We start from the raw sequence: 27,985 nt of genomic DNA, 5'->3' as shown, positions 1-27,985 counted from the left end.
ATACACAAATCACTACCTCGTGTTACATGCACCTTAACACAACAAGGTGATTTACAATGAATACTGCAAGTTTAATATAAGAACTCACTAAATTGATGGTCACCAGAATCAACTGGCTCAAGATACTTGAACTCTACCACAAATGATAACTGGATGGAGTCTTTGAAGTTGTGGTAATAAAGCCGGCTATTAAAATGATGTTCGGACTACAGAGTTCTGGAGGGGAAAGAACACATTGTCAAAGTTCCCATAGGCATGTAGAAGTGTAAACTTCCCCAAGCATCATTACATTTTCTGATTGCAGATGTTTTTGAAGAAGGGCCCTGACATACCTACGACTATATTTGCAATGTCTAGTGTAACGTGCAAATGTGCACAATGGTTGAGCACAAGAATACAAGATTGTTTCAGAGCTGTCCTGCTGACATCGCAGTGCTGAAAATGCAGCCATGAGCTCTGCGCTAGCCTCCCCTCAACTCCCCACCGAGCTATTCTGAGGGAAGTAATTACAGGTTGCAAAAGCTTTCACCACTAGAGATCTTATTTCCAGCTGCTCAGACCTGGCTCAGCGCAAAAGGCTCACACCAGCCCCTGCTCCAGTTAACTCTCAATTAGTCCATCCTGCTTCGGGACGCGCATTTCATTGCTGGCAGCTGAGCAGTTCAGTTCAGAAGAGAGACTGCTATTACTACAATCAACAAGACAAGGCTTACAAACAAGAATCTGCGGACTAGCCCACTGACAATTTTCATCGATTTGACTGAGAAACAAGAAGACCTGAGAAAAGTTCTTCCACAACAAAGATACTGAACACAAGACTCAGGAATCTGAGGGGACTATCCAGACGCTCCAATACCCTGGAAGAAATATCAACAGTGGCAGTGAGGCGAAAAACAGGAATTAGACACAACTTGGCTCGTGCTGCACAGGAATCAGGTTAATACAACATTTTCAAAATGTTTTGAAGTTAAAGCATACGTCACAGATTCAGTGACTGAACGAACATTGCAAGAAGCGCCCATTTCACCCAAGGGAGAAGGGAACCACCGTAGCCTCACAACTTAACAGGAGAAACAGACTCATCAGACAGCGACTGCAGAGCTGAAGGCAGCCACACTACTCAAAGCTTCTTGAAACACTTCAACAAATAAACAGCAACTGAATAGAACAATGATGCAGAAATGTGTGACGCAGAGAAAAGGAGGAAAAAGAGTGTTATCTATTTGAGAAACTGTAAATCAAGCTTCCAGAGAGAGGACCAACCTGCATCGAGAGAGGCTGGAGGCGCACCAGAGGCACAAGAAGTGCTGAAAAAGTCTTCAAGCTTTACAATACAAACAAGAAGTCCAAAAAGTCAGTGAGAGTAAAATTATATTTTAAAGAGAAACAAGAAATTAAGAAGGTATAAGGGCAACAAATACTTGCTAAAAATTTCACCAATTCATGGTAGAGATAAAAACGACAAGGAGAAGTCCTAAGACAACCAGCACTGCCTTGATGGTGCGCCTCAGAACAGTCCGTGCGGAGCGCCCATTAGAGCATTAATGGTGCAGAAGAGCTGAGCGAAGAGTCCCTGCTGGGGAGAAGTGGTGGCTGCAGGGTACATCGACTATAGCTCATGAAGGTCTTCCACATGGAGGTGGCTCTTGCAACTGTGATCCTCCTCTCTGCATTGGCCGATCCCTGCAGCAGCCTCACACGGGAGAAGCGCAGCTTGTTGGACATGGTAGCAACACTCTGGTGTTATCGGAATCGTCTAGGGATCTCACTGCTGGGAATTAACCTCTATGGCTGTTATTGTGGGACGGGGGGATCCGGAGCAACTGTGGATTCGGTGGATCAATGTTGCTTCCTCCATGACTGCTGCTATCACCACTCAAGAGTTTTTCTCAAGTGCCGCAGCAAAGTCAAGTGGAAAAATTATTCGTTTAGGTGCAAAGGAGCAGAGACATACTGCATGTCAAGGGGCATGTGTAGCCGCATGGCCTGCGAGTGTGACAAACAGTTTGCGGAGTGTCTAATGAAAGCAACGCCCAACATGGCACATTTCTTCTATGACAAGCAACAGCTGTGCCCAGGACCAAAGAGCACCTGCCCAGACAAATTTCCAAATCGATCAGAGATTCTAAGCTGGCCACAGACTACTCCAATATCTCAGAATCGATCACAGCCTCAACAACAGCCACCAGAAAAATGAAACGTGCGTGCCGATGTTAGACAAGTTAACATGTTTATGTGTCATCATCAGATCCCACAAACTTGAACAAAAGCTTGGAAGCGACATGAGGAGCTGAACCTCTACCACACGCAGTGACTGGTTTTTCTCAACAAATTTCCAGGAGCTCCAAGCACAGAGAAAGTCCTTACATAATTCATAAGAAGGCTGCAACTATATCTACACAATAAAAGCTTCAAACAGACTTTAAAAACAAATACACTCCGACTCCCATTAAAAAAGTCCATACAGAGAAAGCATCAGCGATGGATCGCAAGTACAGGTACTGGGCGCCTCTCTAACGGACATGGTCTCCAGCTGGAAAACTTGACGGAAGTGTCAAAGCTTTTAAAAAGTTCATATGCAATCAAGGATACTGCACAGAGGCTTGATAGGAGGCTCCACGTACAGAACTCAGCTGTTTAACCTTGACGAAGGCTGGGAACTGGCCTCTGTGCGTGAATGCCCTCCACCTCTCAAGCTTCGCACTGCACTCAGCAGATACAGATTAATTCTAAAGGGGTGGCCGAGCTCTGAGCAAACAGAAATGGCTTCTCAAAGACCCAGGCGCAGAGTGGATGCCGCCCATCTCTCGCATAAATATTAGGTACTGCACTCCAAACAGACATGGACTGTTACTCCAGCAAAGACCCTGAGGAGCAGATACTGACTAAACGGTCATCTGTTCAGACCCCTATCATAGGCTGAGCAAACAATTAGTTATCCAATCAATGCTTGGGCACAAACTGAAAGATACTGAACATCCGACTGACAGCGACTGACTGGGCTTCAAGTGGATACTGACCGCCTCAGACAGACAGCACTGGGCTCTGTCCTCCAGACAGCATCATCAAAGCACAGACACTGGCCACCTCAGACAGACAGCACTGGGCTCTGTCCTCCAGACAGCATCATCAAAGCACAGACACTGACCACCTCAGACAGACTGAGTACTGGGCCCCTTCCTCCAGACAGCATCAAAGCACAGACACTGGCCGTCTGACGGACAGTGACTGGACTTCAAGCGGATACGAACCCTTTCAGACAGAGAGAGCACTGGGATGCAACGCCCAGACACCATCATCAGAGCACAGACGCTGACCATCTCTCAGACAAAAACAAAGCACTGGGCTCCGTGCCCCAAACACCATCAGAGCACTCACAGATACTGATAGTGTCTCAGCTGGAGGCTGGGCACAGCCCACCGACTGATGCCAGCCATCTCTCTAACTGACAGAGCATTGGCCTCCGTGCCCCAAACACCATCATCAGAGCACACACAGATACTGATGGTGTCTCAGCTGGAGGCTGGGCACAGCCCACCGACTGATGCCAGCCATCTCTCTAACTGACAGAGCACTGGGCTTCATCTCCCAGACAAAGACTGGACACCAGGATCGTAACAGATACTGACCATATCTCAGCCAAAAGCAGGTCACCGAGGACACCAACGCACCGCCCCCTTCAGACAGAGAACCGGGCTCTGTCTGACAGACGGGTTCAGGCCAACATCACAGCACAGAATCGGAGCATCATTCGGCAAAAGCATGGAAATAGAGTGAGCAGGAGTACCGACCGCTGGTCAGACAAGATCTGCGCAACGGGATCCAAGTACTTACACTTGGACTACTACTTCTAGACATAGACCGTGCTCAGACTAGATGTGGTTCGACTTTGAGACTTTGCTCTGTGGAGGCGCAAATCTATTGCAACATTCACATGGTTCACATTTTAACCTACAACAAAAGAGCGCCTCAAGAAGGAGGAAATAGATCTTTTCAAGCAAACAGCCATAAGTACCCAGGGACCTTGAGAAATAGGAGGTCAGTATAAAGCTCAGTCAAAGCCAAGAGCAAAGTGATGGCACTTCCAACAGGGCAGCGTCCTCTTTACAGGTGATGGGAGTCGCGCAACAACTAGAAACACCCTGGATGGACTGGTAAAGTTGAAGGATGTGGGAATAACCTAAGCTCTGGCATGGGGGTTGTAGGAACGTGAGAGGGTAGAAATACTGCATGCTCTAAGTTATGCTATCCAGGTTTGGACGAGTGGTGGGAATAGCCTAGGCTCTGGCATGAAAAATCAAGCAATGGAAGGGAGGCATGTGGGAGAATCACAGGCTCTGGCATGAGGGATCCAGGAAAGGGAGGGATGTGAGAATAGGGTAGGTTCTGGCATGAGGGATCTGGGATGGGGGGGGGGGTGAGAAAATAGGGTAGGGTCTGCCATGAGGGATCTGGGATTGGGGGGGGGGGTGAGAATAGGGTAGGGTCTGGCATGAGAGGACTGGGATTGGGGGTGAGAATAGGGTAGGTTCTGGCATTAGGAACGGGAGAGTTGCGGTTACAGCAAAGGCTTTGGCACAAGAGATCTAGGAATGGCAGATATAAGGTCATCGTGAAGCTTCTGCCCAGAGTAGTTGAGGTGTAGGAAAGCGTGAAGAATCCAGGAGATATTAGACCAGCTGAAGTGAGGGAGCAAGCTAACAGCACATAAGGTGCCAGCAATGGAGCTTGGGGTGGGGAGAAGAGGGTTAAACTGAGGTATTATGTGGTAGCATTAGGGAAGTGTGGGTGTAGAAGAGCAAGAATGATGGTACTTTAGGCCCGGACAGATAGAAAATTAAATAGGGTAGGCAGAGTGACGTATAGACCCAGGCATCCGACGCACAGACACCTAGAAAGGGCAGTAACATCGAGAAGTCTCAGGACCTGGAACGGGGGCCAAGAAACTGGTGAGGACAAAGGGTATTCCCATATACAGAAACTGAACACCACTGTCCCAAAGTGTCTTCAATCAAGTATCCCTCTGTAAAGAGAATGGCTGGAAGCTCTTATCGCTTCCATGTGTCCTTTGTTATTCTCAGAACAATGAGCTGCTCCTTCATATTGTCCTGCCCATGCATGTTTTCTTAGTAGCATAAAAATAAGTTTTCAAAGTTTAATTCAGTGCAGATGGTATAGGATAGAGCTTGCATTGAACACGTCTTGCCATTTGTGAAGTTAGTATATTTATGTTTGTGTGTGGCTAGCTTTAAAGAGTCCTGCGTGGAGAGCCGCCACCCTCTTCTGCTTGTCTCACTGGATCTTTTAAATAAAGGGTAAAGATCTGTCTCTAACAAAAATAACGTGCTGCACAGGGTGAGTGTGGGTACGTACTTACACTGCTCTGCCTGTTCTTTGTACCTGTCGTGTGGTATTATTCAATAAACATTTACAAGTTTTAAAAACAAACAGTGTTCATGTCATAAAACATGAAGCAGACCTGGGACCGATCTTGCTGGCACCGTGAAGGGCCATTTAAATCCAGACGTAAGTTCACTGAAATGATGCAACTCTAGGTTATCACCTTACAACTGCTGACACTCCCAGATAAACTGCCATGAGGCTATGACTGAAGAGGTCATAAAAGCAGTAATTTACAGAAGTTCAAGAAATTGGCTGCCGGCACTCGAGACACAAAACAATATTTTTTTATTTGGATTCCTGTGCCCCACTATAAGAAAGGAATGAACCCCTGCAACATTTCCATTTGATGCAACAGTAAGAAGTGAAAGCAGAATGAGAGGACATGTGGAGGCGCACAGGCGGCTGACCGTAAAACCGCCCCTACAGGTACCTTCGAAAACTGTCCGCAGCCCAATCAAAGGAGAAGGATCAGAAGGCAGACACAACCACTGACACGCACTCCCAGAAGGGGCTGGTACCTTTTTTTGGCCTGGATATATATTTTTTTTATTTTAGACACTGTGCTGAAATATCCCTGCTCAGAAAATGCTGCACCCAATGGTTGCACAAGCGGCTCACGCGTTGAATTATAGCCTTTTGTTCATCACTTTTGAACCCCCATCACTGCTGTTTCTTGCACCCGCGGGTGCCTCTGGTTTAACAAAACGCAGCTAAAACCACAGGGCAGAAGATCCAGGCTCCCAGGTGGAGGCAGCAGGCCTTCTCTGGCTGGGGCATCAGTGCAGCTGGCCCTAAAACCACAGGGCAGAAGCTCCAGGCTCCCAGGTGGAGGCAGCAGGCCTTCTCTCGCTGGGGCACCAGTGCAGCTGGCCCTAAAACCACAGGGCAGAAGCTCCAGGCTCCCAGGTGGAGGCACCAAGCCTTCGTTGGCTGGGGCATCAGTGCAGCTGGCACTAAAACCACAGGGCAGAAGCTCCAGGCTCCCAGGTGGAGGCAGCAGGCCTTCTCTGGCTGGGGCATCAGTGCAGCTGGCCCTAAAACCACAGGGCAGAAGATCCAGGCTCCCAGGTGGAGGCAGCAGGCCTTCTCTGGCTGGGGCATCAGTGCAGCTGGCCCTAAAACCACAGGGCAGAAGCTCCAGGCTCCCAGGTGGAGGCAGCAGGCCTTCTCTGGCTGGGGCATCAGTGCAGCTGGACCTAAAACCACAGGGCAGAAGATCCAGGCTCCCAGGTGGAGGCAGCAGGCCTTCTCTGGCTGGGGCATCAGTGCAGCTGGCCCTAAAACCACAGGGCAGAAGCTCCAGGCTCCCAGGTGGAGGCAGCAGGCCTTCTCTGGCTGGGGCATCAGTGCAGCTGGCCCTAAAACCACAGGGCAGAAGATCCAGGCTCCCAGGTGGAGGCAGCAGGCCTTCTCTGGCTGGGGCATCAGTGCAGCTGGCCCTAAAACCACAGGGCAGAAGCTCCAGGCTCCCAGGTGGAGGCAGCAGGCCTTCGTTGGCTGGGGCATCACTGCAGCTGGCCCTGTGAGCCCAGAAGAACCGGGCTTGCTATTTTAATGACCATCAGCACTATTGTTCACAGATATCTCTGAATTCCGACACAGGATTTATGTTCTGCTGCGCTAGAATCAAATTAGAATTTAGAAACAGCAGAATTAGGGTAGGATTGCTATAAATTCAGAACAGCAATCACATTGTATGTATGTGTCTTGTAAACATTGGAGTGATTCCACTTATTCACGCTTTAAGCAAACTTCCCTGCTGCTATTTTATTTGTGTTTATTGTGCTTACAATTCATATCGTTTGTACTTTACTAGAATTTTGATTTTAAAATAAAACTTTAAAATGTCTTCCTTGTGCTCTAGTGTTCTTGAGCGTGTTATGCCTTAATCATTCTATGGCTGGAAGGAGAGTGGTTTTTGGTGACTTAATCGTACAAAGGATTACAGGAAGACAGATCAGTTGCTTGTTACGGTGCTGTTAACCAGGCAAATAAAGTCTCTAGGTTTTCCATAAGTAGGTGGATTAGAGAAATCTGCCTGTCGCTTTTGAGATTTCAAAGTTTCCTCTTCTAGATAATACCCAAGATAAATCATAAAGAGGGACAGCAGCCTCGGAGCTGAATCCAACGGTCACCTTATAGGAAGCCGGCTGTCCACGGATCTGGGCGACTCCCCACACCCTTTAGAAACACTACTGAATTCAAAGTGGAGGAATGTGGAGTGATAGCTTTGGTCACAGTTTGTAATCAGCAAAGGACGAATGATATGTACTACTAGTTTAATGTTTTTGATTTGAATTTCACTCTTACAATGTTTCATGTACAGTCATTGTGATTTCTGTAGAATGTGTATGGTTCGGCCAGCTTAGCATTGGTAATCCTCATAGGTAATGATGGGTACACTGTAGGGATAATGATCTTACATAGAGGTAATATTCATGACCCCGCGTCCATAACATCTTTGTCACAACCATCACAGCCTGCCTTCCACCCCCTAGAGCTGCTGGCCTCAAAGGGCTTAGTAAACAGGATGGTTTGTGCACTGGCAATAACTTACACTTATTTGGATGGGCCATGGTCATATCCACTTCTAGAAGTTAGTCTTGTAATAAGTTGTGTCCATCTCATACATAATAACTGTGGCGAGGACATTAAGGACTAAGGATAATGAAGATTACCAGAGAGTAACCAGATTAGGTCTCCTTGGAAGCAGCAGAAACTGACAGGATTAAACCTGCCAGCAGAATGTAGCTGGATATTCTCATGCAAGGTTTCCCCAACAGGCCACCAAAACACGCTAAGGGAAGGGTTCTAGCAGAAACACCACAAGTAACAGAAGCCTTCACAACAGTACCCAAGAGCAGCCAAGAGGCCTGAAAACAAGCAACAGGCTCTACCTTAAAAGTCAATTACATCTTCATGTGAATCACATTTTTTAAATGAAGCTAAATTAGGAAGTTCCTTAGAAACTAAACCATTCCCTAGCAATCGATTTCTCCATTTCTAGAAACAAGCTTTACATAATCTTTTTACCCCATTTTTTAAAGATAGAATTATATGGTGCGTCTCCATAGAAAGGTAGAAACCTTTCCAACAATTCATTACAATGCAACCGAATGCATGTTTGTTGAAAATACCTTAGAAGCCCCTGCAGATCGCACAATACAAAAAAGAAACCAGTCTACAGTGTTCAGAAGTTGATTACCTGAAAAGAAGCGAGGAGCCACCATTCCACATAATGTAAGGTTTACACATTCTAACTTGATTGTCATTTGAATCCTGTTTTAGAGACATGCACTTTATGCAATCATTAATTTTTCCTTCAAACTCTTCCATACATAAGAGGTGCACAGAGATCATCTTTGGGACCCAAGTCAATGGTCATGAATGTCAAACAAGCTGCAGTTTGTTGCTACAGCAGTGGAACAAGAATCAGACACCAAACACGACCAGGAGTGCACGAGCCTTGATCGACAGAGAAGAGTGCAGGAAATCTGCTAACAAAGAAAAGTGGTTTTTCAGCCTGAAGACAACTTTTTCTAGCGAGACGCCTCAAATATAGGATTCTTTTCCATCAAGATATGCACAGCCCCCCTTCAAAGTAATTGAATCTAGCCTAAAAAATGAGCTCTCAATAACCACCAAGTTGCCTCTGACCAATACCATCTTAGTGTGGGAATCCACCGACCATAGGTCGGCAGTTCCGTTTTGATGCAAACTCCCATTTCTCTATGGAGTGGTGCCTGTCACACAGTACAGGGATTCACAGGGGAGCAACATAGGAGCCCCCTTGGATCCCAACCTGAGGTCGCAGGAAGAAAGAAGCCCCGCTCGGGCCCCCAAAGTGCTTTCGGATAGGCTTCCCCTGTCGAAAAGCTGGATCTGGAAAGCCTGTCGGAAACTGACATCATAATCCTGACAGCAGAAACACAGTCGGCACGAGATTATGGCGACTTTCCAACTGGCTCAATGAGCCAGTCAGAAGCCAGCCAGAATGATCAGAACTCAAACCCGGGGTATCATTCGAAGGCTTTCCAACCGACATCATAATGAGGGCCTAAATGTTTTGGGGTCATCCTTTTCATGGGCAAATCCTCCAACTGTTCTCCCTTGCCCAGATACTTGATTTGTCTACATTAACCTTCCGCTACACACTTGTTTTTGGTTGGTCCTCACCCTTGCTCTCCCCTCTTCATCTTTATGTTCTGATTATTTTCTGTGCACAGACCGTGGTAATGCTTCCACTGCATGCCAATAAGGACATATGGAGATGTGTATAATGTGCGCTTACATCCTGCTTTGGGTAAAGTTAGTGCTATATAAAAATTTGGATCCCAATATTTTATACCACACTGGTAGAATAAAGGCACCAGGTTTTTTGTCAAATGCGCCACATCACGTACAAGCAAATCCAAACCTTGACTGTCTTGTGATCTAGCTTCTAATCTGATGATTTAAGAATCCTTACGGAGGCGCTTGGCACCTCTAGTTATGTACAAACAGTGATGTCTAGCTGAGTGCTTCCCAAACCTTTCAGAACCACAACTCAATTTTTAGAGCAACAAGTGTTCGCAACCTATCTAGCTGAAATGGACATGAGACAGCGTTTTTTTAATTTAATTAAAGCATAGTGCAGTAGCACCACTGGAATTAACAGTTAATGCAGTTTGCATTGAAAGGTCTCAAAATCTGCATACACAGTTTTCCAGATAATACAATATTGCACACAAATGAGTGGAAATCGAGTTACAGTGAATATTTATCATTTGCACGTATTGATCCTATTAAAATTTTGTTTGTATCACATTTCAGAACTACAAAATAAATGTGCTACATTTTTGCTTTACTAAGTGCTTTAAGAAATGTGTGTATTGGTCAAATTTTACAGACATTTAGATTGTGTTGTATTACCCAAAAAATGACATCCCACAGACTGTCCTTTCTTTCACTCATGCGGTACCCAACAAAATGGTCTTTTTTCTCTTACCGCAAATTAAGAGGGGTTTGTAAACACACATCCCCACGTTAACCAAAAAAGCATCAATTTATCGGAAGACAGTCTGACGTTTGACTTAGGTGTTTGAAGCAGCGAATGTTAAAAGACAAATAAAGAAGGCTTCTTTATTTATTGCTTATACTTTTGCGACCCATCAAAAATTGGCTCGGGACCCACCAGTGGATTGTGGTCCACACTTTGGGAAACCCTGTTCTAGCTTATATCCGAGTAACCTTTTGCTTCACTTCACTAATAGGCTTTTTTTTAAAAAACATTTCCAAATAGTACGGCATGACCTCTTCTCTGCAGCAATCTGCATTAAACTTCCGGCACAGTCATGCCTCCCTGTAATTGGAGCATGGGTGGCGCAGTGGAGTTGGCAACAGTGTTCATGACAGGACCAAACTTGCCTCACTATACAAGATACTACACTGGGAGGGTGGCAAGGTACCAAGCAACCTACCAAAGGCAAGGACTTCCTTTGCAAACAGTCGCGCACAAATACACACAGAATATTTACATGTAGCCTGTTCCTATAAAACCAGTCTCCTTCTGTGCCTTGTATTTCATGTCCCACACTTTCAGTGTTATTGTTTCTCCTGCTCTCGAGCTTGCAGCGACGGGGCTATGGTTGTCTTTTAGTCCCCAGCAATGTTGTGCTGGTGGCATGCATCAGAAGTTACAGATATGCTAGGCCTAAAAACAAAAGGGATGCACAGATCCACAGCACAGGTTGCTGTGAACATTTGCATAGGTTAGCAGTTTAAATCTAGGTCTACAGGTTTATTCAACCAAGACCCTCGGGCTCCGGGTGGGATTCCGGTAATACCCAAGTAGTACCTTTTTAAAAACGCATGTAATCCTAAATCCGTATGTTTTCAACTGGTTCTTATGTAAGTCAAAAATTTTGCAAATTTGTTCTTCCGATTGTAACCTTCATGCCTTATGGTTGTAACTGGGTCCTATGTAAAGCGCTCTGACACCTTCGGGTAAAGTTCGCGCGAGAGAAAATCGTATAAATAAATAGGGATTGTGAGTGGTCGGGGATCAATGGATCCAATACTTGTCGGACGCGTTAAACAGCGGGTTCTGCGTGTTTCCCCGTGAACTCATCGCTATCGGGTATACAGAAAAGCTCGCCCCCCCTCTCACCTGCACAAGCACCTTGACAGCCTGCCCCCCCCCCCCCCCCGTGACCCCCTCAGGCTCTCACTTGAGGGGGGGCAGCCTGTCCCCCCTCCCCCCCAGAAGAAACGGGACCCCTTCGCCCCCCCGTCTCTCACCTACACGAGCACCTTGACAGCCTGCCCCCCCCGTGACCCCCAGCAGGACGAGCCCCCCCCCCCGGCTGTCACCTGCAGGAGGGGGGGCAGGCTGTCCTTCCCCCCCCGCAGGCCCCCTCCTCTCCCCGGATCTCACTTGAGGGGGCAGCCTATTCCCCTCCCCCCCAGCAGGGCAGGGCAGGACAGGACAGGACAGGACAGGGCCCCCCCCCGGCTCTCACCTGCACGAGCACCTTGACGTACATGAGCGGGTGCGAGAGCACGGTCAGGCCGGAGCCCAGCAGCACCTGGCTGAACGTGTCCGCCATCTTGGGTCTGACGGGTCACGTGACGGGGTCAGAGTCTGAAGGAGAGCGCGTGACCCGCCCGGCGCGGCGCGGCGTCCTGACGTCAGCGCGGCCTCCCATCAGCTGGGCTCCGCAGCGTGCCGCCGCAGCGCGCCCCGTCCTGTGACGTCATGACGCGTCCCTGCGCTGCGTCGTTGCCTGGATACCGCGTCCAGGGCTCCTGCAGGAGTGAGCTCTGAGGCAGAACAACAGAGACCCAGACCTGACCCCAGAGGGTGCATCAATGTCCAGCCCCTGCCACAGCTCAGGATCACAGGTGACTCCCTTCAATCGATGCTTCCTGGGGGGGAGTGAGCTCTGAGGGGCCCCTGACATGACCCCAGGGGGGTGCAGGACTCAGCTGAGGGGAGTGAGCTCTGAGGGGCCCCTGACATGACCCCAGGGGGTGCAGGACTGAGCTGAGGAGAGTGAGCTCTGAGGGGCCCCTGACATGACCCCAGGGTGTGCAGGACTGAGCTGAGGTGAGTGAGCTCTGAGGGGCCACAACAGAGACCCCAGGGGGTGCAGGACTGAGCTGAGGAGAGTGAGCTCTGAGGGGCCCCTGACATGACCCCAGGGGGTGCAGGACTGAGCTGAGGGGAGTGAGCTCTGAGGGGCCCCTGACATGACCCCAGGGGGTGCAGGACTGAGCTGAGGGGAGTGAGCTCTGAGGGGCCCCTGACATGACCCCAGGGGGAGCAGGACTGAGCTGAGGGAGTGAGCTCTGAGGGCCCCTGACATGACCCCAGGGGGTGCAGGACTGAGCTGAGGTGAGTGAGCTCTGAGGGGCCCTTGACATGACCCCAGGGGGTGCAGGACTGAGCTGAGGTGAGTGAGCTCTGAGGGGCCCCTGACATGACCCCAGGGGGTGCAGGACTGAGCTGAGGAGAGTGAGCTCTGAGGGGCCCCTGACATGACCCCAGGGGGTGCAGGACTGAGCTGAGGTGAGTGAGCTCTGAGGGGCCCTTGACATGACCCCAGGGGGTGCAGGACTGAGCTGAGGAGAGTGAGCTCTGAGGGGCCCCTGACATGACCCCAGGGGGTGCAGGACTGAGCTGAGGTGAGTGAGCTCTGAGGGGCCCCTGACATGACCCCAGGGGGTGCAGGACTGAGCTGAGGGGAGTGAGCTCTGAGGGGCCCCTGACATGACCCCAGGGGGTGCAGGACTGAGCTGAGGGGAGTGAGCTCTGAGGGGTCACTGACCCTGACATGACCCCAGGGGTGCAGGACTGAGCTGAGGGGAGTGAGCTCTGAGGGGTCACTGACCCTGACATGACCCCAGGGGTGCAGGACTGAGGTGAGGGGAGTGAGCTCTGAGGGGTCACTGACATGACCCCAGGGGGTGCAGGACTGAGCTGAGGGGAGTGAGCTCTGAGGGGTCACTGACCCTGACATGACCCCAGGGGTGCAGGACTGAGCTGAGGGGAGTGAGCTCTGAGGGGTCACTGACCCTGACATGACCCCAGGGGTGCAGGACTGAGGTGAGGGGAGTGAGCTCTGAGGGGTCACTGACCCTGAGATGACCCCAGGGGCCCCGCGTCAATGTCCAGCCCCTGCGACCCTTCAGGATCTCAGGTGACTCCCTTCAATGGATGCTTCCTGGGGAGAGTGAGCTCTGAGGGGTCACTGACCCTGAGATGACCCCAGGGGGTGCAGGACTGAGGTGAGGGAAGTGAGCTCTGAGGGGTCACTGACCCCAGGGGGTGCAGGACTGAGCTGAGGGAGTGAGCTCTGAGGGGTCACTGACCCAGACCTGACCCCAGGGGGTGCATCAACGTCCAGCCCCTGCCACGGCTCAGGATCTCAGGTGACTCCCTTCAACCGATGCTTCCTGGGGGGAGTGAGCTCTGAGGGACCACGTAACGCTTCTTCTTGTGCCTGAGTGTCTAGCACCTATTGCAGTATTATACCTTAAATGATACATTGTTCTCTCTTGTAACTGCACACTTGTCACTTTTTCCTCTTGTGCACTTTTTACTATTTCATGTATTTTGTTTGCTCACAATTGTCACTATTACCTTATGTAACGTAACGTATGCTTTTGTAATCTGTTCTTTTGTGATGTTTCTCATTATGTTTCATTTCTGTTCCTACTGTGAAGCGCTCTGACGCCTTCGGGTAAAGTCCGCGCTATATAAAAATGCATAAATAAATAAATAAAAATAAATAAATAAATAATCTGACCCTGACATGACCCCAGGGCTCCTGCAGGAGGCTGAGCTGAGGGTAATTGAACTCTGAGGGATTTTTTTATTTATTTTATCTATTTTATGCGTTTTTATATAGCGCGGCTTGTGATGGTTTAGGATCATAGAAAACTCACTTCAATGGATGCTTCCTTCCTTCCCCCCCTTTCTCTCTCTTTCTGTGCTTTGTTTACATCACAAGGACCGTTGTGTTCACTTTTCAGGGAAACAACTTGGGTTTTTCCAGTGTTCAGGCTGCAAAGCTCACACCGTGCACGACATTGTGTCACCTACATGTGGCACAGACGTGTCCCTTTGTGAATGCAATGGGAGCTCCATGGGTGGTACCGAGGCCCTGCTGTCATTGACACTGGGAAATTTCCTAGTGATAGCGCACGCAGGTCACCCGACTATAATTTTACCATATGCACATTGGGCCCATAAAAAATTCAATTTACCATATTTATAGATCGGGTAACCTTACACTCTACTACCAGTAACCCTGTTCCTTCCTATTGTATTTGCTAATGTACCCGACCTACCACTCCACTGCTACGGGTACCTAATGACCACAATGGATCAGGGAGCTAGCTGTAAAAGAAAGGCTAACACAAAAATACAACCACTATTTACTCTATTTGCACTCATATAATAACCACAAACTCGGGAAGTTTTAAAAACCTTTATCTAAAATTCATCAGTTTCATTAAGCATAAGGTTTACAGCCAATAAACTGTCAATAACTAAAACTATAAAGAGCACGTATCCATATAGGAAATAAATCAGACCAACCATTTAGAATTCTAAAGGAAGGTAAGAACAGGGAACATGCTAGTAAGAATTTTCAGGAGTTTAGACTAGTCATGGAGTGACTAAAGGACGGGGAAAAATAAGGAACATGCTAGAATGTACCCCTTCAAAAGTGGCACAGTACGAGAATTTAGTCAGTCTATGGAGACTCGAAAAGTAACATGTGACTATAGGAAGGGTAAAAGTGGAACACGCTAATATTTCAGAGCAATCACTTCATTTAGCTAAAGGAAGGTAAAGAAAAAGGAAAATCTATTTTCATGAACTGTATTCAGGAACGTACTTAAAGGATAGGAAAAAATTGGAACATGGTAATATAACAACTATAAGGTATGACTTTTTCATTTGTCGGTGCAAAGAAAGCATGGAAAATCAATATGCAAGAGTACGTCTTTATTAAAGCAAGAAAAAGAATGAAGGATGCTGAATAGATTTCCCAGCACTATATTTACCTAGAACGGTGTGAAGACCAACCCTGGCCACTGGTCAGTTAAGGACAGGAGAAACCCCAAGGAAGGACAGTCGCCAGTAGGCCAGCAGGTGCAGAATGGACACCCCAGGACAGGACAGGAAGACCAGATTAGGATCAGGACAGGACCACCAAGGAGAGACCAGCACCCGCAGTTCGGTAGCAACGCATGCGCTACACCCTCTCTGCAGCTAACAGTCAGAACCCCGATTGGGTTATCGAATTCTCCAGCAAAGTGCTCCGCCAGCACTTAAGGTTCTTAAAACCCCCGCTTGGGTCTGTGGAAATTACAAACAGAGTGCTCCGCAGCTCTCTGTATCAGTCACCTATTGAGTGCGTTGGGTCAGTGACAGGTCAGCTATTCGGACAAGTCGAACAATTTCTCTAGCTAAACCTAGGCTAGATATACTGTTTTCGGGTCAATGTACCACCCCCCAAATGTTGCAAGTGTAAGAATCCCCAATTTCGATTGGTCCTCAAGTAGGACAGGTCAACACACCAACCAGGATAAACTTCTACAAGTCCCAATTTGCATCTTTTGGGACCGCCTATTGAATTTGGGGTTCCCAGGGTATGTGCTCTTCTCCTGACAATGGACAGTACAATTTAATATACAAATGTTTCAAGTGTGGTACAGTTCAGCTTCGTCCTGCTGGGTCGCAGGTCATTTCTCATGAGCATCTTGACTGTTGGTGCCAGCTGGCTGAGTTCCACTGGTACAAGGTTTTCTTCTCTCTGCCAGGATGACATGCGCAGTAGGGACTTCTAAGATGGGGTTTTGAATCCCTCCCAGGCCCAAGGGTTACAATAAGTGAAAAGTAAAGAAAATCAATTTAGAACATAAAAATAAATGAATACACTGTATACCAGGAATCCCTATATGATTCCCCTTACTTTATACTAACTATAGCATTAAGATTAGTGCAAACGAACAGTAATGCAGAAAACGATATTGCAAGCTTCGGCATGTGAGAACACACAGCGGCCATCTTAAGTCGAGTGCGAAAGCGCAAAGATTCCCACCAGAACTGCGAGTACGTCACGTCACGTGATTGTGACCAACGCATGCGCAGAAGAAAACCCCGCCAAGCAGCGGCCATTTTAGTGGCAAGCGTATTAAGGTTAATAAACACATAGGCAAGCATCACTAGGATACCCAAAATGTCAGAATAAATGGGAAATTAGTAAGACAAACATGTTGGTTATATTTTATTAATGTTATGCGAGGTTCTTGAATACAAGCAAGACGCTTTACGTGCGAATTCTTGCTCCATCACTAGTTCACACAAAGGAAAGTTTCAATTCTATTAAGGACGCGGAGGCGAGGATTATGCTAGTCCTTTCTCCATTTTATTGGACAGCAAGTTAAAAGTCAAGAAAAACAACAACCATGAACTACCCGGCCCAACATGCTCAGCGGTAGTCATGGCAACACAGTAACCAATAGGAGTCCATGCCACAGCATAAAGGTATCCCAATGCGATAGTCCTTCCTCTTTCGTTGCTGCTGCTGGAAAGAAGTCCTCTACCCTCCAGTCCGTTTTCTGGTCGGAGCCTAGGGAAGAGAGAAAAAGGTAATATCTCGTCCAGTACGATGTGGAATACATCAGCATCACATGACATATGGTAAAGTGCAAAGAAAACACTGGAAGAGAAGCAAGTAAACATTATCCAGAAGCAGTATAGTCATATATATACATGAAACACTGAAAAGTAAATACTTCTCTTAAACGAAGAAACAATCACTGGAAAGCACAGTCCAGGGTGGGAAGGCTAGACAAGCCAGGTTGGGATAATCCTCACCTCAGCGTCCTTAATAGAATTGAAACTTTCCTTTGTGTGAACTAGGAAATTTCTCATTCTATGTCAGGAAGCGGAGGCGAGGATTATGCTTGTTCAAAGCTTACTCACCACAAGAGAAGCAGCCTCATGGATTGGCTTAAAATAAAACTTTTTGAAAGTTGAATCCGAAGACCAATCCGCTGCATTCATAATGTCCTCCAACCTGCCCCCAACTTGGACAGCCTTGGATGCCATTGCGCCTCTAGTGGAATGAGCACCGAAGTTGGTAACATTAATCCCAGCCTCAGACATGATCCACCTGACCCATCTGGCAATGGTAGGAGATGAAACCGCCTTGAAAGGTTTCTTAATAGCAAGAAGCAATTGTCTTTCGCCCGGAGGACGAACCTCCAGAGTCACATCTTCATAAGTCTTGAGGCAACGAACAACACACAGCAAAGGAGAATCTGGAAAGGCTGGATATGATACTGACCTGGTATTACACTTAGTTCTCCTAGAGACTGTAAAAGTAACCCCTTCCGGAGTAAAGCCTCTGGCAGAAATATCAAGGGCCCGCACATCAGAAACCCTTTTGCAAGATATTAGACAGAGGAGAATAGCCAATTTAGCCGAAAATTCCTTACAAGAAAGGTACTGATTATCGGGGGGCGCTAGAGGGCGCACTGCGGTATGGCTGGCTAGCGAGTCAGCTCCGCCGGGCGGTCGCGCTTCTACCGACTTCTGACCCCCTAAAACCCCACCAACACAAGCGCTGAGCAAGGATTTGTGCGTCGGAATGTGGGGCTGACCTCTCCTGACACGGTGACTCGGCCTGCGCTGCGAGAAACAGAAGATACAGCTAAAAAACCGGAGCCCTCGCGGACGCCGCTCAAAATGGCCGCTCCGGAGGCTCAGGGACCCGGAGCGATTGCCAGCACCTAGCGTGCCTGGACTGAAGCTGACACTCGGCGCGGCTTGGTATATGGCTGTCTGACAACACCTGGGGCTCGGCGGGGCCCCCGCAGGTCCCCAGAACTTAGCGCAACTCCAAATCGGCGTGCGTTCCACTGAGGGCAAGATGGCGGCGCCCGTGGAACGCACAACACTGGCGGCGGCACCGGTCGATCAGGCCGGTCGGAGCCCCTCGAAGACCAGCGGTGCCACTCGCACATGAGGGAGAGAAGAAGCATTTGAATCCTCGTCAGCAGTAGGCGCCTGTGGAGCGCTCGGCCAGCGAGGCCCCCACACGAGGACACGCAGTGAGTACCGTGCACGCCTCAGCTGCCGGCAGGAGATATATGCAACGTGCAGAGGCACCTAACTTTCACAAGCGCTATCTCTAGCCCCCACGAGAGTCATGAGGCTGACTGCGCATTGCCCAGGAGGTGAGGGGTATGCATGGAGCATGCACATATGAGGAACGGACCCCATAACTCTGCCATGCATGTCAGGTCTGCACGCCTGCTCTGAGGGGAGGCCCCCCAACGCATTGCAGCCACTATAATAGCGCCGTTTGGAGCCCTGAGAAGACGGCCCTGCACGAAGACGATCGGCCATATTTCCAAAGCACGTGGCTGGCTAATGACTGCACGTAAAGCTCGGTGGGGGGCTGCAGCGAAAACACACCGCGTCAACTCCACGGCCGGTGGGACAACGGCTAGCAGCCCCAGATTGTCATCGGCACAAACTACGCCAAAGCAGCAGATTGACATGGGGAAACCAGACAGACAACAAACTAAGCTCCAATTTGAAGCGCGGAAGCAAGATAAAATGGCCACGACAGACCCAGAGGCGGAAGGGGGCCAGGAACAATCGGGCGCCACGGGCATGGAATCAGTGCTACGGGCGATTCAGAAGAGCCTGCAGGAAATGAATGGGAAACTGGACAACGTGGTGCAAAGAGTGGACAACATGACGGCGAAAATTGAACAGCACGACGGGCGTATAACGGAAGCCGAACAACGTATCTCGCAAGTGGAGGATGATCATCAGGCCATGTCCAGGTCCTGCGGAGGCCTGGAAAAGACAGTGGAAAGCTTGCGCGCCAAGGTGGAGGACCAGGAAGCCAGGTCCAGGCGCAACAACGTCCGGATTTCGGGCTTGCCGGAATCCACAAACACAGGGAAGATGGAGACTTATATAGAATCGTTGGTGAAAGAGGTATTTGGTTCTGAGAAACTGTCTTCCGTGTTCCTGGTCGAACGGGCACACCGTTCACTTGCGCCTGTGCCAAAACCTGGTGCCGCCCCACGCATGGTCATAGCCCGCTTACTCAACTACCGAGACCGCGACACGATACTTAGGTTGGCCAGAGAAATGGGTAAGGTCACTCATCAAGGTAACACGCTGGAGTTCTATCCAGATCATACCATGGCGGTGCAACTGGCTCGGAAGGAATTTGCTCCAGTTAAAAAGAAGCTGAGAGAACTCGGACAAGAATATGCAATGTTATACCCGGCGAAACTCAAAATCTTCACTGGCGGGAAACCGGTCATACTACCAACAGTACAGGCGGCGCAGGAATACGTTCGGCAACAACTGAAACGGCGCAAGCAGCAAGATCGAAATGCGGACACGAGCGATGTGGAATGACTGACCCAAACTGTGGACGCACGGAACTGAATTTCGGTGCCCATCTGTGCGGCGCAGGCGATGGACACTGCATTCGTGGGCGAATGTTCACACACACCTAGGCATTTGTGACTGTAGCGGATGGTGACCTGGCGTGGCACTTACGAACTCACTGTAAGTATGGACCTTGATGGAGATGTGCCGCGGCAGAGTCAGCATGACTGTGAGTATCAATGGAATAGAGGGCATAGGGGTTTCTTGTTATTTGCTACTCAGCTATGAAGATTGCGTGGTCACAACCTAGTGCCTGCCACCCTGGCAAAAAGTATGGCTTACATAGCTCAACTGACAGAAGGCACATTGTCCATACCATGGTTCAGTCTAGTGGCTACGTAGATGTAACTAATAGTGGGGGAATTGGCGAACTGACATCATACCACTTTGGCGGCCCTGCTTATGCTGGAGGAGGTGAGGGGTTGGGGGAACTAGAGCACGTGTATTACATTACAGCGTGGACTTGCGACCGTCCACGTCCACTATGTGGATGGTGACGTGTGAACCTGGTGATACCCCCGAGTGGGTGTACCCCGCTAAGAATTTGACATTACAGTTAAAGGTTGTTAAGGGATGGCTTTGGCAAAGTTCGGGGGCTAAAGTGGGTGGGGGGAGGGTGGGAATTTCTGAATATTTCCAACTGCAATTTCTGTGTCTGAGATGCATGGCGAACTCCTTAGTTGTGTATTATGATGTGAGAGATGTCTATGTACAGAGCGTACCAACATCGATGCCGGTCACTGTAAAATGTTTACGTCAGTACGCACTGAACAGACAGAGTTATAAATGTAAGGTATACACCATTGATATCCAAGTTCACACCCATGACAGGTACTAACACGCTCAAATTTCTAACGTGGAATGTAAGGGGGCTAGGCGACCCGAAAAAGATCAGGCGACTCTTTGCTTACTTTGACAGGGTACAAGTTAGCATTGTGTTTTTACAGGAAACGCACTTAGCGCGAGACAGTACTTCCACACTAGGCGCTAAATGGGCTGAGTCTGTCACCAACTCGAACTTCTCGTCATACTCTAGAGGGGTGAGCATATTAATCAGAAAGGGAACGGGTTTTGAGATCACGAGCATACACAGGGACTCAGAAGGGAGGACCGTCATAATAGCTGGAGTGGTAAGGCGGCAGAAGATACTATTAGTAAACACATATGGGCCTAATGTGGATGACCCGGAATTTTTCAGACAGGTGTGGCACACTATCGTCGACATGCAGACAACTCACGTAATTTGGGGTGGGGATTTCAATGTCACCCTACAGGATACTCTGGATAGGGCAACACATACGCTGGAACAGCACGGCAAAGCGCGGTTGATGCTGCGAGACACCATGGAAGACCTAAACATGGTAGATTTATGGAGGACACGCAACCCAGTAACGACTATAGCGACACATATAAATGCAGCAAACAATAGTTGGTCTAGGCTAGACTACTGGCTGGGCACGCAGGAGATACTTTCATGGGTTAGGGACATAACTCACCTACCACGAACACTTTCGGATCATGGTCCAGTACTATTAGACATCGCTATACCATACTATGACCCACCACCTTTTACCTGGCGTTTCAACGCGGCTGCACTGCAAGACCCCATATATGTTGAAACCATACACAAGGCTATAATAGATTACTTCGATCTCAACGCCCCAACTACTGAAGACCCTGGTCTGCTATGGGAGGCCTTTAAGGCCACGATACGGGGGATCTGTATCAGCACCACCTCAGGCATCCTCAAAGATATCAGACGGCAACTGCACACACGAGAACAGGCTATACAAACCTTGGAACAAACGTACACCCAGACGGGCGACGCTGCTGTTTTGGGGGAAATTAAAGCGCTACTAACTGAATACGATGAGTTCGCGACGGACGAACTGAAGTATGTGTCAAAGCGTGCGACAGCGAGGAGGTATGGGGAAGGAGGTAGGCCTGGTAGGGAATTGGCCGCAAAAATATGCGCGGGTAGAGCCCCACAAAACATAACGTCCATTAGCACGGACACAGGGGAGGTGATCACGGACACCAAGGGGATATTAACTGAATTTATGAATACTTACGAGGCACTTTACACAGCGCGTCCATCACCGACACAGGGTGATTTACTACACTACATGGAAGATATAGAGCTGGCATGGCTAGCTGAAGGGCACAGGAAATATCTAGAACGCCCGGTAACAGTGGAAGAAGTGGCTGATACCATTCGGAGATTACCAAATAACAAAGCACCTGGGCCGGACGGCTTTGCCACGGAATTCTATAAAAAATACGCTGATACACTTGCACCATACTTGGTGCGGCTGTACGGGGCGGCGCATGAAGCTCAGACGCTACCAGCGTCCATGAGAGAAGCACTGCTCGTGGCGTTGTTGAAACCGGGTAAAGAGGTAGATAAATGCGACTCATATCGCCCTCTTTCATTATTGAATGTGGACACTAAAATCATAGCTAGTTTACTAGCGGACAGGTTGAAACCCCTTATGCCTTTGCTGATCAGGCCAGACCAATCTGGTTTTATCCCCGACAGAGCGACTACACATAACACTCGTACATTGTTCGCATTGGCCCATTATTTAACACCGGAAACGAAGGCGGTGGCTGTGTTACTGGACGCAGCTAAAGCATTTGACACAATCGGCTGGCCCTTTATCCAAGCAGTACTGGTGCGTATGGGGTTTCCGCAGATTTTTCTGGGTTGGATAACGATGTTATATTCAAACTTGACAGCACGCATCAGAGTGAACAGGTACATATCAGAGCCCATTCCAATATGCAGAGGTACTCGACAGGGGTGCCCGCTCTCGCCGATGCTATTCGCGTTGGTGCTGGAGCCGCTGGCATGTAAGATCCGGCAGCATCACCACTATTCAGCGATACAAATGCCCTCCAGACCCATACATATCTCACTGTACGCAGACGACATGGTGCTGTATGTTAAGAATCCTGAACAACACCTTAATCCACTCCTGAGAGAGTACATTAGGTTTGGCCTACAATCCGGGTTGCAGATTAACTGGGATAAATCCCTAGTTCTGTCCTTAACGGACAGCACCTGCCCGACCAAACTAGACTATCCTTTAAAATGGCAAGAGGAACCTACGAAATATTTAGGTGTATGGTTCCACAGAGACCCGGAATTGGTGGTAAGGACGAACTACGGGCGGACCATATCGTCACTAGAGGACAAGGTTAAGAGATGGAACAGACTTCCCCTATCGTTGGCAGACAGGGCGGCCATTGTAAAAATGGTGCTTCTACCGAAGTTCCTGTACTTGTTTAATAATATCCCAATCAAACCGCCCGCAGCCGTATTCCGTAATATTAACACACTGGTCCTTAATTTGTTGTGGGCGGGGAAACAAGCGAGGATGGAATTACGTACCATGACGCTGCCATATACTAAGGGGGGCTTCAGGGTGCCGGACTTTTATTTATATTACTTATGCGCGCAAGCGCAATACGCGCATTACTGGTTCCACGAGGTGCCCTTCTTGACACATGTGGCCGTAGAGGCGGGTGACACTGACCCTATCCCACTAGCCAACATATTGACACATAAACGCACTAAACTACATGAACGTGACATAAATCCAGTTAATACCACGGCTGAGGCATGGCGGCTGATAGGCAAGGCAACGCACAGCTTACCACTGTATGCACCGACACTTCCTCTGGCACATCACCCAGCTCTTTCGGTAACGCAGGAGCGGGTCGGCATGGATCTGTTCAAGCGGGCGGGACTAGACACTCTTGGGGACCTATACGATGGCGGGGTCTTCCTAACACTGGACAAGCTAAACTACATCACAAACCCGACTCCATTGTTCAGTTTCAACTACTATAGACTACAAAGAGCGCTTAGGGAACACTACCCGACACATCCGGAGGAACCTCCCACACTCGCGCCCCTACAACTACTCCTAACTACACCGACAGCGTCTCATCTAGTATCCAAACTGTATGCAACTGTACAAGAGGCGGTGGGGGCGAATACACACAAGGCTAGGGACAGATGGAGCGCTGGACTAGCAGAACCTCTCACTGACTTGGAATGGGATTCCTCCTGTGCGCTCACTGGTATGTTGACCCCTAACGGGAACTTGAAAATAATACACTACAAGTATTTGCATCAGGTATACCACACGCCTCAGAGATTACATAAATATGGTTTGCGAGATGATTCACAATGTTGTAGGTGTAAGCAAGATGATGCGGACTTCATGCATCTAGCGTGGCACTGCCGCAAAGTGGCGGGGTTTTGGGAATGCGTCATGCAGGTCCTGAACGAGATGCTGGGGACCTCTATGCTGTGTGATGCGAAAATCTGTTTGTTGGGCATTATCCCGCAACTTAGAGCATTGAAACGCAAATTTTGTGCTATAGCGCTTTTACTGGCTAAGAGAAGGGTGTCTATGCACTGGAATGGCAGAAGGGCCCCTGAGGTGAAGCACTGGATGAGAGATATGGTGTATTGTCGAGACACACTCGCAACGTATGAAGAAGAGCTGCCAGGTGGCTCTAGGCCCAAGGATTATTGGGGGTACTTGCGGGTGTATTTACTGGCACATGATGGTTCTGGATCGGAGACGGAGATAGAGGGACCTACAGATACGACACTGACAACTCAGAGTGAACAAGTTTCGTAATAATGGCACTGAGGAGGGAGGATGCTGTGACACAGAAGGATTATAGCAGAAGGTGAACTAAAAGTTGGGGACTACATTGTTTGGTTTGTTTCAGTTACGGTACAAGATAAGAAAAAAACTTTGAAAATGTAAGATTACTGATTTATAAGTGAGCGAATACAGCACTGATATACATGTGGGTGCTATCAGACATTACGCCGCCGGTCCGTTGGATGTCGGCTGATGGGCCGTGTAACACTAATGCCAATGATTTTGATTTTTGAGTGCGGGTAGCCGGCCATTTATGGATGTAGGCATATGCACTGTATATGTTTACCCTTTTTTTTTCTGTTTGTAAGCAACATGAAGTGCATCAATCCTCTTACCTCAATAAACAAATAAAAAAAAAAAAAAGAAAGGTACTGATTATCTTGCCAGGATAAGAGAAAACGCAAAACTACATTAACGTCCCATAACCCTGAGTAGCGAGGCTCCGGGGGACGAGAAAGACGAATACCTTTGAGGAGTTTGCAAACCCAAGGATGCTCTCCAACAGGAGAACCATCGACAAGGGCATGACAAGCGGAGATAGCTGATCTAAAGGAATTGATAGTACAGTAAGCAAGATTCTTATGGAAAAGATCAGCAAGAAAATTTACCACATCAGTGACAGAGGAGCCCACGGGATCCAGGTGTTTTGCCACACACCAACGGACCCATCTGTTCCAGGCTGATCGATATCGTTTAGTGGTAGAAGGGGCCCAGGCTCGCTGAATGAGGAGTTCAGCGTCACTCGAAAGAGTGTCGTTAGACCAACCTCCCCTGAAATCCTCCAGACCATGAGACGTAGATGGCCTCAGAGGACCAGAGGGTGAGGATGACCCAGAGGATCTGTCGGAATGAGGTCGAATGATGGCAACCAAAGCGGTCTGTCCCAAGATAATTCCAGAAGGGACGGGAACCAACACTGAGCCCTCCATATTGGGGTTACCCAGATCAGAGAAGCCCGCTGTCTGCGCATCTGGGCTGCAACTCTCTGAATGAACATGAACGGGGGAAACGCATAAGCTGGATACAGGGACCAGTCCTGCAGGAAGGCATCTACTGCTTCCGCACCCGGATCCGGTTTCCAGCTGTAGAAGCGGGGAAGCTGGGCGTTCCACCTGGACGCAAAAAGGTCCAGCACAGGAAGGCCCCAAAGATCCGAGATCTTCTGAAACACAGATTGATCCAGTTTTTAATCGCTGACATCCCGAAAATTCCGGGATTGCCAGTCCGCCACTGAGTTCAGATCTCCAGCGAGATATTCTGCTGTGACCGAAATCTGACGTAGAAGGCAATAATTCCAAAAGTCCTTCGCAAGATCCGCTAGGACTTTGGAATGAGTGCCGCCCAGTCGATTGATATATCTGACCACTGTTGTATTGTCCATCCGGAGAAGAACACAACAAGAGACCTTGGTCGTGGTGAATGATCGGATGGCAAAAGAACCTGCTAGGAGTTCCAAGCAGTTGATGTGGAGGTGTAATTCCTCCTCCGTCCATCTGCTTCCCACCGAGAGGGAGCCGCATCGGGCTCCCCAGCCCTGGCGACTGGCATTTGATTCGATTACAAGATCTGGACGGGAGCCGAAAATCGCTCTCCCGTTCCAAGCATCCATGTGATCCAGCCATCAAACGAGTTTCGACCTGGCTTCCGTGGATAAGGAGATGAGTTCCGAATAAGTGAGACCCTTGCGGAGATGAAACGCCTTTAGTCTCTGGAGAGCCCTGTAATGAAGAGGGCCCGGAAAAATCGCCTGGATCGATGAGGACAGTAAGCCCACAATCCTGGCCAACTGACGGAGGGAGATGCGGTCCCGACGAAGGACCATGCAAATCTCTTTCTTGATTTTGGACATTTTCTGAGGAGGGAGATGTAAAGTCGCGTCCTTTGTTCTGATCACAAAGCCGAGAAATGTCATGTCTTGACAAGGGACTAGGTCCGATTTCTGGGCATTGATAATGAACCCCAGGGATTGAAGAAGAGATATGGTGGTCTGTAAATGTCGAAGGAGGAGATCTCTGGACTGATTCATCAAAAGAATATCGTCCAGGTAAATTATTAGACGGATCCCCATGGTGCGGAGATGCTCGACGACCGGGCGCAGGAGTTTGGTAAAGCACCACGGAGCTGAGGAAAGCCCAAAGGGGAGAGTTCGAAACTCGTAGACTTGATCCCTCCAAAGAAACTGGAGGAAACGGCAATGCGTAGGGAAGATTGGAACTGAAAGATAAGCATCTTTGAGGTCCAAGCGTACCAACCAGTCGTTCTGAAGAAGAAGATCCCTCAGAAGATGGATGCCCTCCATCTTGAAGTGCCGGTAAATCAACCATTCATTGAAGGATCGAAGGTTGATTACAGGTCTGAAGCCTTTCTCTTTCTTTTCGACTAGAAAGATGTTGCTGAGAAACCCGTTTGGATGTAGACAAGAGGGAATGATGGCGCCTTTTAGAAGCATACCCTGAACTTCCAAGTCTATGAGTTCTTGTTCTGCGGTTGAAAAAACCAAAGGACGAGGTCGAGTGTGCTGAACAGGGGAGCCGTAAAACTCTATGTGAAACCCCTGAACAGTCTCCAGAACCCAGGAATCTGAAGTTAGATCGGACCAGGCCTGATGAAACAAAGCAATCCTTCCCCCCAGACGAACCGGAGAGAGAATGGAAACGCTTACCGTTGAATCCTTTGGGGGTAGATGGGTTTCCTCCACGTCCTCTGCCTCCGCGGGACGGATAGAAGGAACCCTGCCTTCCATCGTTCCATCCGTTGTTCCTTCAGGCTTGACCCTTATTGGAGCCTTGCTGGAATTAGTGGCCGGAAGAGCGACCCCTGCCTCTGCCGGCCCCGCCAAAAACCTTTTTGGGGAATTCTTTTTTCATAGAGGCCTGCGCCTTGTCTAAAGCGGAGAAGGTAGCCACGAACTTCCCAAGTTCTTTCACAAAAGGATCTCCAAACAAGGTACCTTGGGCTGGATGGGAATGAGGCGACAAAAGCCACATGGATTTCCCCTGAAATCGCGAATAACATTTTCAAAGAGCAAGGTCTCCTTAAAGTATGGGGATCAATACAGCTGCCCACCACAACACAGGATACCCGTTGCCCTTGCTCGAGAGGCCCAAGCAGCGACCGCCCAATACAATTGCAACGACAAGGTCCGTGCTGAGGGGCGCACTGGGTCGCTCTACTACAGCACCCGAGGCGATACCCATGGAAAACAATTCAAGGTTCACCAATATGCACTGTACAATTGAACATCGGCTCTTCAGGATATGTAACTCACAAGCTAATCCTCAATGACAAGGATATCCAATAGAGCCAGATATGCGCACGGATGCACCGCATTTGGAACTATGCTCATGGAATATTAACGGGCTTTACAACAAAGTATCAGACACTGACTTCCTACAATACGTTAATTCGCTCGACATCA

General features: G+C 48.8%; 2 protein-coding genes and 1 long non-coding RNA gene across 4 annotated transcripts in view; 2 read left to right on the top strand and 1 right to left on the bottom strand.

The window, feature by feature from the left end:
- Positions 1 to 12,078, bottom strand: part of MTCH2 (mitochondrial carrier 2) — a 141,506-nt gene extending 129,428 nt beyond the window's left edge. Inside the window, exon 1 of one of the 2 annotated variants that reach the window (XM_078673133.1) lies at positions 11,904 to 12,078. In XM_078673133.1, coding sequence (XP_078529259.1) covers positions 11,904 to 11,990 — 87 coding nt within the window. In that variant the 5' untranslated portion in view covers positions 11,991 to 12,078. The remainder of the gene's footprint in view (positions 1 to 11,903) is intronic. The other variant, XM_078673134.1, reaches the window with a different exon arrangement.
- LOC144807493 (phospholipase A2 crotoxin basic subunit CBb-like) lies at positions 721 to 3,395 on the top strand. Its single transcript, XM_078673132.1, has one exon. It carries the CDS (start codon positions 1,619 to 1,621, stop codon positions 2,195 to 2,197), a length of 579 nt encoding a protein of 192 aa, XP_078529258.1. The 5' UTR covers positions 721 to 1,618; the 3' UTR covers positions 2,198 to 3,395.
- A 103-nt stretch (positions 12,079 to 12,181) lies between the features above and the next one.
- LOC144807492 (uncharacterized) overlaps positions 12,182 to 27,985 on the top strand; it is a 110,042-nt gene continuing 94,238 nt past the window's right edge. Inside the window, exon 1 of the long non-coding RNA XR_013606341.1 lies at positions 12,182 to 12,285. This is a non-coding gene — a long non-coding RNA (uncharacterized LOC144807492). The remainder of the gene's footprint in view (positions 12,286 to 27,985) is intronic.

The sequence above is a fragment of the Lissotriton helveticus genome, unplaced genomic scaffold (genome assembly GCF_964261635.1).
Source record: "Lissotriton helveticus unplaced genomic scaffold, aLisHel1.1 SCAFFOLD_742, whole genome shotgun sequence".
NCBI classification, from domain to species: Eukaryota; Metazoa; Chordata; class Amphibia; order Caudata; family Salamandridae; genus Lissotriton; species Lissotriton helveticus.
Note: the sequence above shows the minus strand (reverse complement) of the source record. Positions and strands in the feature narration are given on the sequence as shown.

Excerpts from the sequence above, each read along its gene's own strand:
- LOC144807493 (XM_078673132.1), top strand. The coding sequence starts at position 1,619 with ATGAAGGTCTTCCACATGGAGGTGGCTCTTGCAACTGTGATCCTCCTC.